This window comes from Colossoma macropomum, unplaced genomic scaffold (genome assembly GCF_904425465.1).
Source record: "Colossoma macropomum unplaced genomic scaffold, Colossoma_macropomum, whole genome shotgun sequence".
Taxonomy (NCBI): Eukaryota; Metazoa; Chordata; class Actinopteri; order Characiformes; family Serrasalmidae; genus Colossoma; species Colossoma macropomum.
The window spans coordinates 42,729,810-42,751,356 of record NW_023494792.1 but is presented as its reverse complement, the minus strand read 5'-3'; the positions used below and the strand labels follow the sequence as shown (position 1 = coordinate 42,751,356).

The 21,547-nt window shown below is 36.3% G+C and overlaps 1 protein-coding gene across 1 annotated transcript in view; it reads left to right on the top strand.

Moving 5' to 3' along the window:
- The window catches only part of cpm (carboxypeptidase M), a 55,617-nt gene that overhangs the window by 20,085 nt on the left and 13,985 nt on the right, over positions 1-21,547 (top strand). Inside the window, exons 3-4 of the mRNA XM_036577233.1 lie at positions 1,518-1,615; positions 12,427-12,596. Coding sequence (XP_036433126.1) covers positions 1,518-1,615; positions 12,427-12,596 — 268 coding nt within the window. The remainder of the gene's footprint in view (positions 1-1,517; positions 1,616-12,426; positions 12,597-21,547) is intronic.

Here is a 21,547-nt window from a genome sequence, read left to right as displayed (position 1 = left end):
CAGAATGTAATGTCTTTGCCCCACATCTGAAACATCTTCTGATTGATTTTTCATTGCTGCATACGAGCATGTATGTAAAGATAAGCTGTGGCGCTCAACACAGTTGTATTCAGATCAGAAAACTGCAATATTGGTTTATAGTCATTACATAGTATTGAGTTTCCAGTTTATGCTAATCGAAACTAGACAGGTTGGAAATGACAATTAAGTTGCTGCTGTGCTTATGTTAGCTTGAACACACCACAAAAAAATGTATACCTCATCTACAAAATTACAAAGTAAATACCATTTCTGAATAAATCAAATGTATATATTTTTATAAATATATGTGAGTTGTGTGCTACAATTTCCCTTTTGAGACTTTTGCCAGTGTTATGTAGTGTCAAACCATGGTCAAAGCATGGAGCAAGTGTTTCTCTTTTGTACGTGTATCATCTCTACACCGTAAAAAATGAAAAGTCAGGTCATTTTTAAATTTTAAATCAACCTTTCTTCATAGCTTAATTTTCTTAGGTTAATACTTAGTATAGTTTACATTCCTCTTAAATCACATTTTTAGACTAGAAAACAATTTTAGTTTAGAAAAAAGTGAATGTCGTTGCTTTATTATAAGCTGAAATTGCTTAATTTTTTTCATATATTTTACTTAGTTCCTTCCTTAATTTGCTAGTTTCCATGCACAGACTATGACTCCCCCCTCACAGGGATGAGCTTTCTCTTCTCAGGCTTCAGACCACAGAGGGCTGAGGCAACTTGCTGTCTGATGAGTGGCTCAATATGTAATTACACAATTCATTTTTTAAACACTTTGCTAGTCTAGTTTATAAGGAGCAACTACATTCATTCCCTGAGTTTTGCTGAACTAAACTAAAGCCCATTTCACACTAGGTAATCTAGAACCACTCCACAATGCTTGTTCTTTAACACTGGACGCAACACACGCATCGCGAGGCAAAAGCAGTTTCTGTTTGTGTTGCATTTTCACGTAATTCAAATGTCAGCACTGTCCATTTACTGCTTAAAAAAATCTATGTAGATGATATAAAGACTGCTAGCTTTCTTACCGTGTGAGGTACAGCTATAGGAGGAGGGGGAGATTCATGTGGGTTCACCACATTAACTTACACAAGGGATTTCTGTCATCTTGGCAGAGTTAAAACTGCATTTATTGATTTGTTTAATAGCCTAGATTGTATATTATAGCATAAACACTGCATTTCTGCATTTCTGCATTTAAAATTCTCATTACAAATGGGATGGGTCATCAGCATCTGTCATGAATAAAGGAATGAAGAAAGGAAAGAATAAGTGACAGGCAGCAGAAGAAAGCCTGGGACTGGGTTGCCAGGTGCTGTCTACACTGCACGGAAACATTATTTACTCATCTTATTGAATAGATTGACAACAATGAGACAGTAATCATGTGTTCAGCACAGAAGTCCACTGACGGTCGATTCAGTGGGCAGTGCTGAGGGGATTTGGCTGCTAAAGTCTCAGTGTTTGTGTTTGTTTTTCAGGCAGGGAGCTGTGGGTGTTAATTCTGGGTCAGAATCCTAGACAGCACCGCACCGGCATTCCGGAATTCAAATACGTTGGCAACATGCATGGCAACGAGGTGAGTCACACTCACAGACACATACACACATTTGTTTTCATGCTTTGACAGGACCTGCGGTATCAAATGTTCTATATATCATTTTAGAAACCTTGTAACTCTCTTTTTTGCACCATATGAAAATAGCTGTCCTTCACATTTGTGGAATTATTTCATAAAGAACAGATCAATGATCCAAAATGACTTGCTTCATGAACATGTTTTTACATTAACACATGATATTAATGTACCAGGTTTTTATAATGATTGACTCCACATGATACCATGGAAAACCCCACAAGTTTAGTTAAGTCAGAATACAGAATGATTCAGAAAGTTCAGTGGATGCTATCCCAGTTATTGTCACCAAATGTACATCATAAAATTTGTCCAATGAGTTGAGACATTTTTGTGCATATAATGTCTTTTTACATCGTTTGGCTTTATGTCAGATATGTCAGTGTGAACACCAAAAAAAAAATAGCTTGATCTGAAATGTTTTATCATTTCCTGCTTTGGTCCAGACCAAGCGAGCCAAACTTCAGGTATAAACATCTGGCTACTATTTTAGGATAGATTTGTTACAGGACTGGATCAGGTTTATTCTTTTTTCCTTCCAATGTCTGATCTGGGATTCTCTGCTAATATCAGCCCAATAAAGATACCCATCAACATGATATGCCATCTCAAATCCTACTGTCATTCAAATGACATTATCATATACATCCACACAAACACGCACTTTTAGACACACACACACCTCATTTGTGGTCATAGTCCAGTGCTCTTCTCTGACCTCCAAGAAGTTTCTGGCTGTAACTTCTGCTTTGTCTTACAAACACAGAGTAAAACACAAATAAAAACTCTACCCCACCCCACCCCCCCACACACACACACGTATCCTTTAAAGCCAGAACACAAACCCCCACCCAGTCCAAATTTAGCCTCATTCAAAAAAAAAAACAAAAAAAAAAAACAAAACAAAGCCAAAAAAAAAGCACATGCAACACTGACACCACTGAGGTTGCATTGAAGGCATTTTTAAAATCTGTTTTGTCTCTTTTCTGTAGCGCGTCTCACTCTAGATACTAACCACAATGGTTTCCAGGAGTAATGAATACAGACACACGTTTGTTAAAGACATTTGTGTGTGTGTATATGTGTGTGTGTGTGTGTGTGCGTGTGTGTGTGTGTTTGTGTGTGTGTGTTTGCTCGTCTTGCTATCCTTGTGAGGACTACATGTCCTTACAATTAAAGGACAACATGACATTTTTGCTCTAGTGAAGACATTCTGCTTGTCCTAAATTGAGCCTGTGTTGTTTTCACCAGAAATCACTTTTTTTTTTGGGAAAAACTGAAAGAGCAGAAAAATTGCCTTCTGGATACTGAGGTTAAGATTTCTGTTAGGGTTAGGTGTAGTATTACTTGGCTAGAGTACTAAGAAATCAGTGGAAGTCCTCACTACTAATGTAAGACAAATGTGTGTGTTTGTGTGTTTGTGATAGCTTCCTTTTGTACATTTTCTGTTACAGAATGCCTTGTGTTTGCAGTAAAACTAGAGACACATCATGGTTTAGGCTTTAAAAATTAGCATTAGTTCATGTACAATACTGTACAAAAGTCAGAGACCACACTTCATTTATTTCGTTTAAGAGGCCAGAACCCACCAGAAGGTCCAAAGTTTTACTACAAGCTTCTACAGCCTAAGAATTACTCAATGAGTTTGCACTGTAGTTAAGCAGTTAATAGTAGTGGTGTCAAAGTTAACATGTTAATTACATGATAATAATAACAAGTTCTACTGATGGCTCTCTTGATAAAACTCAAATTAATTCCAGCTTCTGCAATGCCTTGAATTTGTTTATCACCATTTACAAGTAAAGCGCACTGCTGATGCCTACAGATAACTTTGTTATCTTGAGATCACAAGAGATGATAAACACATCCACACGTCAAAAAAGCATCAGAATGTCAGTTGCACATAGACGATGTTTAATTCTGTTACAGAGTTTCCATTCAAACGTTTCGCAAATGTTATGTTCATTTACAAAATTTCAGCAGAAAAAAAGGAAATTGTGTTTCCATCCACTACAGTTATGCAAAGACAGTTTAGATGAAGTAGGCCACCATGATTAGGGGCTGCATCGAAACAAGCAAGATGGAGAGATTTAACTTCTAACTTCTATTGCATTTCGTTGGCTCTGTACCTGTACTCTGCACAACGACAATAAAGTTGAATCTAATCTAATCTAATCTAACTTGGTTTTTGCCAAGTAGAATCATCTTGACCTGAAGTTAGTTTTTGTTTTCCCCACCTCGCTGCTCATTGACCTCTGCCTCTTCTCAGCCATGTATTATTGTTTTAGAGCCTTCCGCTTACTTCTTAGTATCAACCACGGGTTCTCAAAACCTTTTGTTCGATATTTTCTGTTGCAGATCTTGGTACATTTGTGTGTTTCATTGTTGTTTTCCATTCAGTGTTGCATTTATGTTGCTTTTGTTGAGTAACTCAAGAAAAGTGTTAGTCTCCTTATCAGTCCAAACGTACTGCACTGGACAGTCCTCTACTGCGTTTTTGGTCTGATCAAGTGGAAAGGAATGATGTGACTTATGGCTTGATATGTCATCGTTTATTAGAAAAACTCTTTTCCATCACCCTTTTTCACATTTTGGCTTAAGTTATATTCAACCTTTTCCATCTTATCCTGGGTGTTTGGGGGTTGGCTTTAGTCCACTTACGTGGTGCACACCAGGGTTTGGATGGTAACATTCTCATTTATTCTAGTGAACTGCACTATCAGAGCAATTGCACCAGGGTTTGTTTTAATTTCTTCATGAAAAAATAGCTAAGGAGCATTTAAGGCAAAAATGAATGATTAGGGTCAATCAATGCTCAAGATTTTTATATCAGTATTGGAATCAGAAAAGAAAAAGTGTTATTATGCTGCCTTTACTGAGAGTGTGGGCATGTGTGTATTTGTATCATTCCCAATAATTCATTATCATTAATCAAATGGTTCAAACTGAATACCGTTGTGTTAGCTCTACCCTAAACACATCTATTTCAACTCTCAGCAGGTGCTTCATGCCTTTTGTAGAATAGTAGGAGATGCGATGAATCACTGTTTAACTCACTTTGGGTACCAATTTATTTTGCCCCAAAATAGCTGAAGCACAAACATTTCAATTTGTCTGTTATTCTGAGATCACCAACACTGTGGAATTGTGTCTACATTAGTCTGAAGTACAAACATTCTAACATTGGTCTAATATTAACATTAGTCTAATCTTGCATGTCAAACAAGACTTGTTTACCATCATTTACGTAAACACAAACAAATAACAGTATACACATCAACACTGGCATGATGAAACTGGGTGTGGTAGACAGAAACTACTACTTCACTTCTTACGTTTGAATAGCCACACAGAACAGTTAATGATGCATGAATGGCTGTGAAAAAGAGGATACGGTTAGGAGAAGAAAAAGTAACTAAGGAAACCCTTTCGTTCATTTAACCTTCAGTCAAAACAGACTTTAGTTACAAGATATTCATTTTTCAGCATCAGGAAAAAAGTAGAAAACATACATCAAATAGGAAATCACACAGAAGCCTCAACAACTAAATATAAGATCAAATTTTTCAGTATGAATTGTGTTCACTCACTGCAGTTATTTCAGCTTCCATTCTTTTTAGAAGATTTGCTTTCGGTTTTTAAAGAAATCTGCAGGGATATTTTTTCACACCTCCCAAGTTCAGTCTTAGAAGGTGCTAACATTTTTTGGTTCTCACAATCCAAGTAATTACAATTGCAAATTTAGGCTCATCAGTCTGAAGAACCTTACTCCACATCTTAGATGTCCAGTTTTGGTCTTCTAGTGCAAATGTTCTTTTTTTGTCTATTTTCTTTTCTCAGTAATAGTATTGAGTTGTCTTCTCATAGTGGAAGGATGGACAGAAACAACTGTGGATTTTGTCAGTTTTAGTGGTCTACAAGGTCTTGTATGGTTGTTAGGAGTCCCATTTTATCTATATGTTTTGGAAACCTCTGTTTTTTTGTTTTTCCATTTAATTTCTTTTGACATTCCTCTTCCTTATGAAAGTGAATTATCGTATTATTATACGTATTACACGAATTATCGTATCGTATAATCGTATGGACGATTCTACTGAAGTAAAAAAAAAGTCTTGAGATTTTAATATTTAAAAGGGATTATGTTTAATTTTATATTTTTATATAATTTATTATATATATTTAAATGTTTCTTTATGAAGTTCAATTTTTGATTAAAAAATCTTTAAATTCAAACATGCTGTCCCACATTTTCATGTCACTACCGAAACACAAAGAGTTTTAGTCCATGGGCGGAGCCTCATTTTAGCTATACCACTGCATTTTATAGCTGGAAGTGAGACTGCATCCCTGTCCCTCATGGCCACATGTTGAGCAGTTAGATCCCACTGTTTTGAAGTAAATGCATCTGAAAATCAGTGTGCGAATTTAAAATTTGTCAATATCACAAAAACACATTTATTTGCAATTAAGTAAGTTTTTTTGTGTTTTAATGAAAATATTATGATTTTTTTGTGTCTGCAGCTGTTCATAGCTGCGTTTGCTCATGTACATTGAAAGATTTATAAGTTTTAGAAGCATTATTGTTGTATTGGTAATGACAAAATGGAATGTTCAATCATTTGTTTTAACAAAATCAACATAATTAAATTATAGAGTCATTCAAAGCAAAAGAATTTTTGTCTAAAGTCCAAATAAGTTAAAAGTCTGACATGTGTTTTGAACCCTGACTTTGAACCAATTCAGTAAAATGATCCATATCTAATCTTGTCAAAAAGATCTCATTAAGCCGTTGTAAAAGCACATGAAACAAAATTTACGAGGCAGCTGAATATGTTTGGGTAGTTGCTTGTATAAATGTTAGCGTCCCTTTAAAGGGGAACATGATGTCAGTGACTCCCTTGAGACATCTTTTGTTGGGAGGAGTCCGTTCAATATGACTGTATATTGTGGAAGTTCTGCATGTTTGGAGCTGGTTAGAGCTTTGGGTGTAGATGATATATATACTCAAGGTTAAAATTCAGGGGTAAAATTGCACAAGGTTATGAGTCATGAGTGATAATAGTACCAGAACAGGATGAAACATGATTAAATCAAGGAAGTTCTGCATATTTGAGGCTTGTTAAAGCTTTAGATGTAGATAAGGTACTCACAAGGTTAAAATAGCACACTCCTATAAAACGTTTATGAGTCATGAGTAAAGGTAGTGTCAGAACAAGATGAAACATATTTAGGAAGTGTTTACTCTGCAACAGTTCAGACTCATAAAATGCTCATCTCCTTGGGGCATAATGATAGCAGTAAGAAAGGGAGGAAGACTGTAGTACTGTCAGAGATCTAAAGTACTGTAGTACTGTAGTTTATAGTATTATAGTACCATAGGAGCTGCAAAGGCAAACTACAGTACTGTAGAAACAGTTGCATAGCATTAAAGTACCACAGAAGAAACAGTTCTGCACTGTCGTGCTGTAGGCTTAAGTATACAGTATTGTAGTGTGTATTTCGGTAGAACTGGATGAGCAGATGTGGAGTAACGTTGTAATGTAGGACCAAGTGTATGGCTCTGCAGTACTGTAGGACCAGGTTTATAGTTCTGTAGTACAGTAGGAGCAGGTCTGGAGTACTGTATTATTATAGGAGCAGATGTGGAGTACTGTCGTACTGGGTGAGCAGATGTGGAGTAATGTAGTACTGTGGAAACAGGTATGTAGTTTTTTAGCACTGTAGGACCAGGTGTGTAGCTCTGTAGTACTGTAGGACCAGGTGAATATTTCTGTAGTACTGTAGGACCAGGTGAATATTTCTGTAGTACTGTAGGACCAGGTGTATATTTCTGTAGTACTATAGGAGCAGATGTGGAGTAATGTTGTAATGTAGGACCAGGTAAATAGCTCAGCAGTACTGTAGGAGCAGGTTTATAGCTCTGTAGTACTGTAGGAGCAGGAATGAAGTACTGTATTATTATAGGAGTTGTATTCTCACAGTGGAAGGATAAACAGAAACACCTGTGTTTTTTTTTCAGATCTGTAGCAACAGTGGAGCTTGATCTTCTCCTCTCTTGCAAAGATTAAAGTTCTGTTTATCTGATGGTGACAGTTTTGGTGGTCTGCCAGGTCTTGGATGGTTGCTAGGAGTCCCATTTTATCTATACATTTTGGAAACTTCTTTTTTTTTTCATATATTTTCCTTTGACACTCCTCTTCCTTATAAAAGAGAATTATCCTATATGGGCCATTCTACTGAATTAGTTCTATCTTCAGTCCTACAGTAAGAAAAAATAATTCGAAGTACTATATTATTATAGGAGCAGGTGTGGAGTACTGTAGCACTGGGTGAGCAGATGTGGAGTAATGTAGTACTGTAGTACCAGGCATATAGCTCTGTAATACTGTAGGACCAGGTGTATAGTTCCATAGTACTGTAGGAGCAGATGTGGAGTAATGTAGTACTGTAGGAGCAGATATATAGTTTTTTAGTACTTTAGGACCAGATGTATAGTTCTGTAGTACTGTAGGACCAAGTGTATCATTTTTTAGGACTGTAGGGCCAGGTTTATAGTTCTGTAGTACTATAGGAGCAGGTATGGAGTACTGTATTATTATAGGAGCAGGTGTGGAGTACTGTAGTTCTGGGTGAGCAGATGTGGAGTAATGTAGTATTTTAGGACCAGGTGTATAGTTCTGTAGTATGGTAGGGGCAGATGTGGAGTAATGTAGTACCATAGGACCAAGTGTATAGGTCAGCAGTACTGTAGGACCAGGTGTATATTTCTGTAGAACTGTATAAGCAGACCTTCAGTAATATTGTAATGTAGAACCAGGTATATAGCTCTGCAGTACTGTAGGAGCAGGTGTAAAGTTTTTTAGTACTGCAGGAGCAGGTAAGGAGTACTGCATTATTATAACAGCAGTAATGTAGAGTACTGTAGCGTACTGGGAGAGTACTGTAGTACTCAGATAACCTATGCCAACAATTATCTGAATACTTCTAAAAAGATTCAAGTGCAAACATGAGAATCTAGAAAGAGTGAACAAATATATTATTGAAAGAAAATACGTTTGACCATTGGGCCTACAGATTGCATTTAAATTAATGTATTTTATGAGTTTTTTTTTAATATGAACCATAATATTACATATAAAATTTATTTAAAAATTGGAAAATGAATACCTCCCAAAGTTTCTGTTGCAGCATGTATAGTTTGTAGCGCTGTATAACTGATATCTGAGATGTAGGCGACCCAAGATGTTCTTCTATAAGCTTTACTGACTGCAAGTCAGCAGTAATTCATAAGCCATTTTTAATGATTCATAAACCTTTTTTACAATTCCTCAGCACTTTTCTACTTAGAGTGCTTATCCTGACACAAAATTAATTCAGGGCCAATTTTAGAGCCATAGTGCAAATGCTTGCAGAGTGTGCTCATGTATTAAAGCTGCTGGAGGGTATATTTAATGGCTCTGGACTACAAGCAAAGTGCTTGCTTAATCTCCACATACATTATTAATGTAGTCGTATATCTGAGAGAAATGATTTCCAAGTAAACAAATACTTCTTAATAACTGTAAAAATTATCTCACAATAATTATCTCAAAATAAAGTTGTAGGTGTCTCCATGTTTAACAGCAGCCTTTTCCCCAGTCTGGTTCAGCTTGATAATCTGATTGAGAGTTATAACACCACAGCAGAAACAGACATTTCAAGGAAGATTTGAAAAGCCTTGAAGCTGATAGTAGTGGGGAGAACGTGATAGGAGAATCAGATAAATCTAAATGTCTGAATTTCCAGTCTGATAAGATTTGAGCCTGCCAGCTTCCAGCACCTGACAAACACATACATGTGCGCATAGACTACACAAGCTCTATACCACATACTAACATGAAAGAAGTGTACACAAACATGGCATGCTTATTACCCTTCACACATTATCACAAGTCCCCTGGTCATTTCAAAGCTGTCACTGAAAGGAATGCTTAAAGCAAGAGTTTCAAACTACCAGCCCACTCGTCACATATTTGAAATTTATCCTTAAATCCAACACTTTACTCGCAATAACAATCACTGCCATCTCAAGAAAAGTCCCATCTAATTCTGCTTTTAAATGTAAGTTTAATTATATATTTCTAAATCACTGTATTTATACTACTACTAATAATAATTGTACTACTATTAATAACAATAATTTGTAGTAGTATTATAATTATCAATATTATTAGTAGTAGTATAAATAAACGCACACATTTTCTAAGCCGCTTATCTTTCTGGGTCGCAGGGGGAGCTGGAGCCTATCCCAGGGCGGAAGGCAGGAAACACCCTGGACAGGCAGTATACAAATACAATAATTAAGAAATATTTTAGTATAATATGTGTAGTAGTTGCAGTAGTAGTAGAAGTAGTAGTAGTAGTAGTAATAGTTGTTGTAGTAGTAGTAGTAGTAGTTGTAGAAGTAGTAGTGGTTATGGTGATCATAGTAGTAGTACTAGTTCTTGTAGTGGTAGCAGTAGTTGTAGTAAAAGTAGTACTTATTATAGTTGTAGTAGTAGTTATCATAGTGGTAATAGTGGTAGTAGTAGTAGTATGGGTAGTATTAGTAGTAATAGTAGTAATAGTCGTAGTGATCATGGTGGTAGTAGTAGTTGTAGAATTAGTTCTAGCACTAGTTGTATTAGTAGTAGTTATCATAGTGGTAATAGTGGTAGTAGTAGTGGTAATAGTAGTTATCGATGTAGTAGTTGTAGTAGTTGTAGTCATTGTAGAGTATCAGCAGTAGTAGACATAGTAGTAATTGTTATTGTAGTGGCAGTAATAACTATAACAGTAGTAGTAGTGGTTTGTTGTGACAGAAGAATTCCCAATAAACATATATATATATATATACTTTTTCCCATATTTTAGTTTACACAGTAAAATTCATACTTGGATCAGATATTGTAACATGCCTTTTAAATAATGTTTACTGTGATTGTTTCTTTCCAAACAAATTACTGAAAGTACTTCTGGGTTCTCTCTTGTATTTTCCAGTTAGTACAGATAAATATGAGTTTTAGGGAGTAATTGAGAAGTAATATAATAAATAATTAGCTTACTTTGTTCAAGATAAGTAATCAGTAAAGTAACTGCATTACAGTTTGAAAGAAAAATAAGTAATTAGTAATTTAGTAATTATTATTACAATGTTTGAGAAACCAAGCTGCATTAACATGAAATTTATTCTGCATTATCACTCTTTCCTTCCCACTCCTTTTCTTAGATTGTTTAGTTTCAGCACCAGGTGGCCAGCTATATGGCCAGTCTGCTCAGGGTGAGGATGTGACCATAAGAGGGTTATTTTTTTATTATTATTTTCTTTTTTACTTATAGCCTCATTTTTCAGCCAACAGAGCCAGCCTCCTTGTCTGATTGACTTCTGAGTAGGGTAATGGTGATCTAGGATGGCTTAAGGTTTGAGAGAGTGACATACAACTTAATTAGAAAGTCTCCTCCCAATATTTAATGTATTCAGTGTCTATCTCGTGTCAATCTAGTGGACTGACTCATGTGCAGTTTCCAGAGTTGTGCATTACCTCCAAGTGTTCTTGAGGACAGGAATGGGGAGAGGCAACTTCCCTCCACTGCAGGTTTGCAAGGCATGCAAGGCTTCTCAAAGCTGGTAAGAAGGCCTTGTACCAGACCTGTATGAAGTCATTTTTTTTTTCAGGGAGCTAAAAGCAAGAGCTGACTTTATATGGAGAGCCAATCTCTCTGTCCCTGAGGACATTTGGCCTCAATGAAGACTCCTGTACAGGGATCCTCTGCCCAAGCACTCTGAATACCTCCAATGGAGGGTCAGACACTGTATAGTACCCACTAATGCCATTGTGTTTACAAATAACTCTGCTGTTTGACCATGTTGCCTTTTCTGTCATGACCCTGATCCAGCGGGTTGAGGTTTTTCTTTACTTATAATTTTTAGATGTTATAAAACTGTTTCAGGCCTTAGTGGAATCACGCATAAGAGTGAATTTGTGTTCCATCAGAGCCTCAGAATGTTTCTGGGTTTGGGAGGAAATGGTGTGTTGATGGCCATTTGCGTTTGTAGATGAAGGGTGTGCAACTAATTCATTGGTGAGTGGGATCTGTACTTCCCTCACTCTTTTTTCTATCTTAGTGATATGTGTATCTTTAGACCTTGACTTATGGTACTTTAATAAAGAGGTTTTAAAGTCAGTCCCTCATTCTTTCTCTGTCTCTTTCTTTTTGTCTCACTATCTCCCTCTACCCCTTCTCTCTGTCTCTTTTTTCCTCCATATTCATCTTCTCTCTCTCTCTTTCTCTCTCTCTCTCTCTCTCTCTCTCTCTCTCTCGCTCTCTCTCTCTCTCTCGCTCTCTCTCTCTCTCTCTCTCTCCCTCCTCCCTGTCTCTCTTTCCTTTCCTCTGTCTTTCTCTTTTTTCTACTCTCACTTTCTTTATCACGTTCTATGCCTCCATCTTCATATTTTCACCTAAGTACGACCCTTTCTACGGCCTGTGTTTGTATATGGCTATGTGCTTTACTTTATATGCCCTGTTAGTAATATGTATGGCCGAAACACCTGAACTTAATAATTAGGAGGGGTGTCCACATACTTTCCGCCATATAGTGTATATACATATAAATATCAGATGGAGGTTATAAGACCACATGATGCTAGTAATTTTTTCACACATTCAAGATCTTCAAAGCAACCAAGTTTTTACCACATATGTGCTTCTTTCTCTGTGTGTGTGTGAGAGAGTAGGTAGTTGGACGTGTCTTGCTGCTTCAGCTGATTGATTACCTGACCAAAAGTTACCTGAGCGACCCTTTTGTGACCAGACTGCTCAACAGCACACGCGTCCACATCCTGCCCTCAATGAACCCAGACGGCTTTGAATCATCTGGACGAGACTGCATGTACTCACAGGGCAGGTGAGAGAGAGAGAGAGAGAGAGAGAGAGAGAGAGAGAGATTTGTTGATTCATTAATTATTTGATAGATAGATTGATTATTAAATGGAATGACTGATTAAAAGTTTGATTAATTGAGAAATAGACTGACAGAGTTTGATTGATTTATTAATTAATATGATTAATATGACTGATTTTTATTCCCATACAGTATTAAAAAAAAGACAAAGAAGTGAATATTCAAAACAGAAGATGAAAATGTAAAGCTGTGTTGCTGATTCATCCTTCATCTCTTCTGAAGGTCTATTATTTATGGTCTTTTATATATAACACTGTCGACAATCATAACTTGGTGCCTAGGCGTGTCCTATAAGAGTAAAGAGGGCAGGAGGGGTGAGGCTTATGATGTGGACACACCCACACAATTTGTTTCTGAGGTGCTTACACATTGTCGTAGTTTTTGGGGTTTTTTTTGGTTAAAAAGTAGCATTAAAAAGTTTTAAGAATATAACATTTATTAGATACTAAAATAATTAGATAATAACCGAGTATAATAATTAGAAGAAAGATATTTTCAACACAGAAAATAGAATGAAAAATCTAATAATATGTGTATTGTTACACCCTTTTATAGACAGAAAGCTAGACAGATTAGTTGACTGATGGACTGGTTTATAGCTAGTTAGATTGATAGATACAGTTGTATGCAAAAAATTTGGGCACCCATGGAAAAATTACATGTTATGCTTGTTTTTCTAAGTCAAAATAAGTTTATATCCTCTATGGAGAACACACTTCTGCACAGTTTAATAGACAATTTTATATTGTATGTTTTTTTCCCCAATATATTAAACTCAACACATATACAGAAATTGTGCACTAAAATTAGCAGAAAAATACCATATTTAAGTTTGTTTCCTATGGGGGATGTGCTGACATGTAATTTTAAGGTGTTTAAACTTTTGTCTACAACTGTAAATAGATAGATAGATAGATAGATAGATAGATAGATTAGTGGATGTATTGATTTAATGATGAATTTTTGACTAATATTGGAAATTGATATGTAAAAGTATTGGGATTTGTATTTAATCTTAATGTTAATATTAATCTCAGTATTTATCCTCACATAAAAATAAACTAACTTTGCATGACTCTGAAATGATAGAACACATATGTTTAGAAATCTGCTCAGAATTGATTATTATCAAGCATTGTCAAGTTAACTTAGACTCCTGGCAAGCATATGGATAGTTTTTCTCCTGGTTGTCTTCTGTTTGGGTCTTTAGGTTTCTGAATAGCTGGTTTATGATTGCTTTCAATTCATCTATCCATCTTGTAGCTGGTCTTCCTCTTCATCCTTCATCTTCAAAATGCTCCAAACGTCTTTGGTTATTTCTAATGACTTGGTTCTTTCTCAGAAACAATCACCGGCAGAAAAAGGAAAACAAAAACATTGGAGATGTCCTGATTACAAGTTGCCAGATCATCAAAGCATTTGTTACACTCCTCTAGGACAATGACAACAGTGTTCATGGCAACAATCAAAAAATAGATTCTTGATTACACAAGCAACAGCCTGAGGAAAACAACATTTAACTGAAAGCATCATCCTTACGATGTTTCTGTTCCTAATTGAGTGAGTTAAAGTTGAATTGTATACCATTTGACATCTTCTGTTTTACAAGATAAGAGACAGGCAGGAAGTGAGCAGCTTTTTCCATAGGAGATTATTATAATTAGCGCTGTTGCTCATGACTTTGTTCTAGACTGTAACCCAAATAAGCAGAGGGAGAAAAAGTAGATTTTGATACTCTATAGGAGGAAGAGAAGGGACATCAGCAGCAGCTGGAAATATACAACAGCAAAACTTATATGTCCTGCCTGAAAATGTGTCCTTTCATAGCTACTGTTGCCACAGGATGCTGGCAAAAATGCCACTCAGTCTACTGTGAAACTGTTGAACTCCATTTTTGTCAAAACATGTAAATTATTCACACCAGACTGCCACAGTATTTGTTTAATACTATGTTGAGTTTCCAGTTTAAAATGTTATGTTCCGGAGCTGGACTGTGTTCATCAAGGTACAAACAATGTAAATGTATCCTCAAAGGTACAACAGTGGTTTTAAGGTCCAGTTGTATACCTTAAATTTAAAGTTTTTCCCAGGTGAAAAGTACATATTTGTACCTTTAATAACTTAATGTTTTAAAACAGAGCAATACAATTAAAAGCCTGGAGTTGAAATGGGGTCTTTGGAGTCAATGCAACTTGGATGGTACAATTATGTTCCCTGACTAAAGGTACGGAGATGTTCCTTTGAGGGGGCAACCCCAGTGACCAGAGAGGTACTGCCCCAGTGACAGTTTCATATGTTTATTTCTGAGAGTGTAGCTACTTGAAACCAGACGGGTTGGAAATAAGAATAACGTGTTTGCCACTCTGCGAACATTAGCTTGATTACATAACAGGAACCTACAAATAACACTTCCTAACACTGTGACCTTTCACATTCATGCAAAATGAGTATAATTTAACTCTAGATTTACACATTTTAACAAAAACTGGTTTTGTTTTTGTTGTGCGCTACAGTTTCTCATTAGTTTAAACAGAAATTTTAAAAGTTTGTCATACTTTAGAACACATTTGTGGGCAAAGGTCATGTGAAAGTTCATCCCAATTAACAAAATGATTGGAAATCAAAGGGTATTTTAGGGTGGAATGCAGACAATCAACAGTGAAGAAACTGACTAAAGACTCTTAGAGCTGAACAGGGAGCTAAACTAAATCTATCCTTCATTTCCCCATGAATAAAATACTGTCAGTCACATGAATAAACACCTGTAAGGTTTTGTTCCAAAATGCATTATAGACCACTTCTTATTTTTGTTTTTTATGATAGGACATCATCCCAATTATTGCCAAAAGTAAACTAAGAGACAAAACTGTGTTGATGTAACATATTTTAGTCAGTTCATGGGAACATGACTAAAATATGTTATTGAATCCACCCAGAGAGAATGAAGTCACTTATGTTCTCTTAAACTCCCTTGTATGCATGGCTCTGGGACCAAACTTGTGATCTCCTGACAACAGAACTAATGTTTAGATGATTACGCTATAAGAAGCTTGGAAAAATCTAAGTTAATTAAAGTTACACAATTTTACGTAAACACAAAATCAACGAAATCTTGAAAAGCTGAAAATATCAGTAGGAGCTTTTTTCTATCATGAGGGTCTGTCCTCAGTTTGGCATTTCCTAGGCCAGTCCAGTCTGACCACTGTCCACTCTATAAAGCACATCTGCACAGCCTGAAATAGAGAGCAAAACACTCAGTTAAAGACAGCACAGGCTCTGAGCTGGACCTGTACGCACACTGACTAAACTGACTACTTTCACACACCACCATTTAAAAGTTTAGAATCACTGTTTTCAACAAAACAAAAATCTGGTGTTAGATATATGTATAAAATGATTATAATGTGCCAGTAATGTACAGCTTCACAGCCTTTATATCAATATAAGTAATCTATGGAGCTGTAAATAAAATGAATAAATGTTAGATATGTTTAGAATGATGAACAGAGCAGTACATGATTCTAAAATGACTGAGACTGTTGTAGAACACTGAAAATAAAGTTATAATACCCTAACTTTGTATAAATATTTATATGACAATTTTACATTATATATAATTTGATAACTTCTTTTTGTTCTGAAAAACTCTTATATCAAACATCAGGCAGTAGAAAGTGTCGTACTTAGGTGAAAAGATGAAGATGGTGGCATAGAACGTGACAAAGAAAGTGAGAGTAGAAAAAAGAGAAAGAGAGAGGAAAAGAAAGAGAGACAGGGAGGAGGGAGAGAGAGAGAGAGAGAGAGAGAGAGAAGAGAGAGAGAGAGAGAGAGAGAGAGAGAGAGAGAGAGAGAGTGAGTAATGAGTGTTCCAGTGCAGCTGGTGGTGTTTTGGTATTTTTACTCCCTGTGGTTCACTTACACTCACTCTGCCCTACTATGCGGGTTGGCATGGCAACATCAACCATCAGTCACATGAACACTATATGTTTGAAAGGTTTTGATCCAAAACGCATTATAGACCACATTATAGACTTAATGATTAGCTTTCTTTATTGTTCATGATTTTATTTATGTTTATTTTTACATTTATAAGTAACAGCAAGTTCACATATAGCTGCTGTCGGAACAAAACCTCGTATCTCCATTTTTGTTGTTTTTCAGGTTTTGACATCGTTTTAAAAAATGACTGTTTCCCTTTACATTGTGTGTTCATTTCATGATGAACGGACCAAAAGAAATGACAAAAAAAATGACTTAGAAAAAAGTCTGGTTCCGTTCACTTACATTACCATTTAGGAGATACGAGGTTTTGTTTCGACAGCAGCGATATGCCCTCACTGCACTGGCTGCTGAAAGCTACTTGTTGGGGAGGTATTCAGAAATGTTTTACTGTGCAAAAGTCTTAGGCAACCAAGAATATTGTTTAAAAATGATTTATCTGTGCAATAAGTGTTTTTGCCAGTAAAACACTAATAAATAAACAGTTACAATAAACATAAATACAGTTAAACTTGAAAAGAATGTTTGTTTTTAGGAAAGGTCTCAATATGTTGTTTAGAGGAATACAGTTAGAAGAACACAGGTTTGGTTCCTCACACTCCAGTCATTGCATTGTCCATCAGCAGCACCTGAATGAAGGACTGATTAGATAAACTAGGTATTGGTTGGTAACCGCAAATACTGGAAAATACCAGACTTCCTCAAGAAGTAAATGAGCAGTAAAGGTCTGCTGCCCGGATAAATAGCTTTACATATCATTTTCTCAGACTCCTGCACAGCACTGTATATACATTTACATTAATATTTTGAAAACAAATTCAAAGATAGACCTCACCTTCAGTATTTTTATTTTTCAGATGCATACATTTCAAGCATTTAAGAATATGCTTTTGCAACAAGATGTTGCAAAAGGTTATGAAAAATGAGCTTTAAATGCAATAAACATGGCCGGCTCTGTATGTACAATATAAAGTTTATCTCAGTGGCTGATTAGGAGAAATGCTTGAGAAGGTTTAGATAGAACTCCGTCCGTTTTATACACTTTTTAAATCTGTTTAAACAGCTTTATAAATGGCCATACATTTAGCGGCTAATGTTCTGGCAAGCACATTCTGAAGGCATCCATTGACCTCTGTAATGTAACCATAATGATGTGAGAGCATCTTCTTTTTCTTCATGTTCACTAGTGTTTGACATTCACAGTAACTCAAATTCAAGGCCTTTGACTATGTATGTACATCAGCGTCAGTTGATGATGAATGTGCCATTACTCCGCTGAAAGCCCTAATTGACAGGAAACAGATGTTCTATGCAGAAGTGCTGGAGCTGGAGCAGTTTAAATTTCCAGAGGCCAAAGGCCCACGGCTGTATTTGGTGACAATCCAATGTGCTGTCAGATTTTCGTGCAGTACAGCAATAATTCCTCTTGGCAGTTAGGGAAAAGACTACATTTGAGGGTTTTAGGTACATAGGGCTGCTTTAGAATAAACATCAAACGGATCCACAAATGTGCTGGAAAGAAGAATGTGTACACACACACACACACACACACACACACACACACAGACTAACCACTGGTCAGTTTCTGACTTGCTAAAAACATCTGAATGTTCCAATGGAAATGCTATAATTTGATAGAAGGACAGCTGGACCAAACAGAATTCTAAAATAGCCCTGGGCTGGACCCTGGAGGTTCAGACTGCTCGAAGGCTTAGTTTTGGTTCCAGCAGTGGAGAGGACACTTTAAAGTTACATTGAGCTAACATTACAATTCACAATTCATATTGGGGAGTTTTCAGTCTCATGTTATTGTTAACCCATTTTCATCCACATAACATTTCCATAATTCTTGTCATGGCATGTTAGCACCAGGAGCTGCAGATTAATATTTAAAGGAAAAAACAATATAGTGTTTTAGTAAAGTGTTGGGCCTCCAGGAGCCACCAGAACAGCTTCAGTCCACCTTGGCATAGATTCTACAGTCTCTGAAACTGTACTGAAGTGATTGAACATCATTCTTCTAAAAGATATTTCCTTGCTTGGTGTTTTAATGATGGTGTTGGAGAGCTCTGTGTAATAACTCTAAAATCTAAAAGTCTAAAATTCCCATAGGTCAACATCCGGTGACCATTCAGTGACCCCTCGACAATACGCACAACCTGTAGTTTTATTAGGATCAGCCAAAATGCAATTATGGCCAGTAATGCGCCCCAATTTGCGATTTTCAACGAGAAGGTGAAACCTTAGATGGTTATACCACCACGGGACACACCTATACATTCTGTAATTAACAAAAAAAACAAAACTGCAAAACATTCACTTAGGCTCCACTCCCAATGCTATTTTTATATTATTTTAGATTGTGAGTTTACTTATTTGAGTTTAAGAAATGTGACAAATGAGATCTGACAATCTTATTAGTCAGTAAAGCACTGCTTTACTAAAACTATTGGAGTATAAAATTAAAATGTGAAATACAAATAAAAAATAATATCAATTACCAGAAGCCTTTAAAATCATTATTGGCCACAAAATGTTCATATTGCTTGTTCTCTAGAGATCTGTGTGTGTATGTGTTTGGTGAAATCTGGTAGCGTAGATACTGTACTGTGCAAAAGTCAGAGACCACCCTTCATTTATTTAATTATTTAATTAATTAATAACCCGGTCAGAAAGCAGGCAACATATATTTATCAGAATAAATAACTAAATATAGTATATATATTTTTAGTATTTAATGTGTCCACTCTTTGCCTTTGTAACAGTTTCCATTATTTTCAGGAGACTTGCTTGCGGTTTTTCAAAGAAATCTGCAGGAATATTTTTCCACACATCCAAAGGTTCAGTCTTAGAAGTTTGTTGTGTTTTCTGCTTCTCAGAATTCAGATAACCCCAAACACACTCAGTGATATTGAAGTCTGGACTCTGAGCTGGCCAGTTAATTGTTCTGAGAAGACCAGCAGCTTCTTTTTTTGTCTATGTTCTTTTCTCAGCTACACATTGACAGCAGGACAGCTGCACATCATTTCAAACCTATAGCATTAAGTTGTCTTCTCACAGTGGAAGGATGAACAGAAACACCTGTGGACGTTTTCAGATCTAAGGCAAAAGTGGAGCTTGATTCTCTCTGAATTTTATTTTTGGAAACTCTTGTCTTTTCATGTTTTTTCCTTCGACTTTCTCCCTGCCTAATGCAAGTTGATTGATAATTTTATATCTAATTTTCTGAGAAATATTTCCTCTAAACATAACCACTTAGGTTAGGTTTCCCCTTTTTGACGGGAAACTGAATAAATGACGGGTGGTCTCTGACTTTTGCACAGTACTGGATGTGTGTAAGTAGAGGCAAGGGGTATGTATGTGTGTGTTTTGGAGTTAAGTAGTATAAGAAGTAGGTATGTCAGTGAGAGACAAATTGAGTTGACACACTCACATTATGGGGAAATGGTGAGGCCTCAACTTCGGTCCCCATTGTGTTTTTCACATGGCTTTATGTAAGCATCAGAAGGCTCTGCTGATACATGAACCACATCAAGTGTGTTTGTGTATGTGTGTGTGCGTTTGTGTGTACCTGGTCTACAGGTCAGCCAAAGACACTAAAGTAAATCAGCTCTATTCTGTCACTAATCCAAACACTTTTCCATGAGCCATAAACACTGCATTGCTTTGTTTAAAATGCTCATCCATCAGCTTCAGTCAGGACTCCAGCTAGACAAGTAGTTCACAAGTATGAGGGTATTTTGGTGCCCACAATGTATTTTTGAATGTCGTCAAATCACATTTTTATCAGTTATATTCATGAATAACTGAAATATTCAGTTAATATTTCAAATAAGAGTAGATTTTGGAACTCAAAATGTGTGAGAGGCTTGAAGCTGAAGCTTTAGCATTCGTTGGAAACCACTTGCTAAGCCGATAGTTTCAAGCAGTAATGTTAGCAATGTGGGCTCTGCAAACGTAAATATTAATCACTGTTTGTCTGTGAGTTACAGCCAAGACAGATTCCTTTCAAATGACAGCTTACTTGCCCAGTAAAACCAGTTCGAGTTCTGCTTTGGATTCTGAAATGGCCACATTCTCCTTCACTCTAAAGTAGCACTACTCTAACTTTTGAGTGCAGGTTAAAGGGAACCATTTCCAAGAAGTCATCAGGAAATTGCCAAGAACCTTGTTTGCCTTAATGCCACAGTATGATTCACAGTGTATAGATTAGCATGAGGGAAAGCGCACCTGAATATGTGTCTAATACATTGCTTGATTATAAAACATACAGGATTGAAAGGAGAACAAAGGTATCAGTAGCCTATAACAGCATCATTTTGAATAGGAAGAGTTTAATTTAGGAGTGCTTTGCTTTTTATTTTTTGCCGGTTGTGAACATGAGAGACTTGTGCTTTAATTTTGTTGTACAGTGTAATACACTGTTGTTAGAACTGGCTTACAGTAGGGGAGAGCTGGGCACAACCTAACAGGAGGTCATCTTCTTGTGTTCCAACAGCAACATAATTTGTAAAATTTTTAACAAAATTGGACAGATATTTCTCCAGATTCCCACTGACTGTACCATAAAAGTAAGTTTAAGCACCTTTTTGAAGAGATCTAGCCAGGCTAAAGTATGGTCTCCACATACAACTAAGACCCCTGGAATAAACAATGAGAGAAGGCCATGCCTTCTATATAAATTCAAAATGGTTAACTTTTTCAAACGTTTTATTCACAATTTCATCAAAAAAAACATACTACTGCTGTCATGTGAATAAAATATATTTAAATTTTATCATGCTGATATTTACTGATCTACTTTGTAGTCTAAAATAATGTTATGTTTAACGCAATGTCCATCCATCCATCCAGCCACCATCTAAACCGCTTATCCTTCTGGGTCGCGGTGGGGT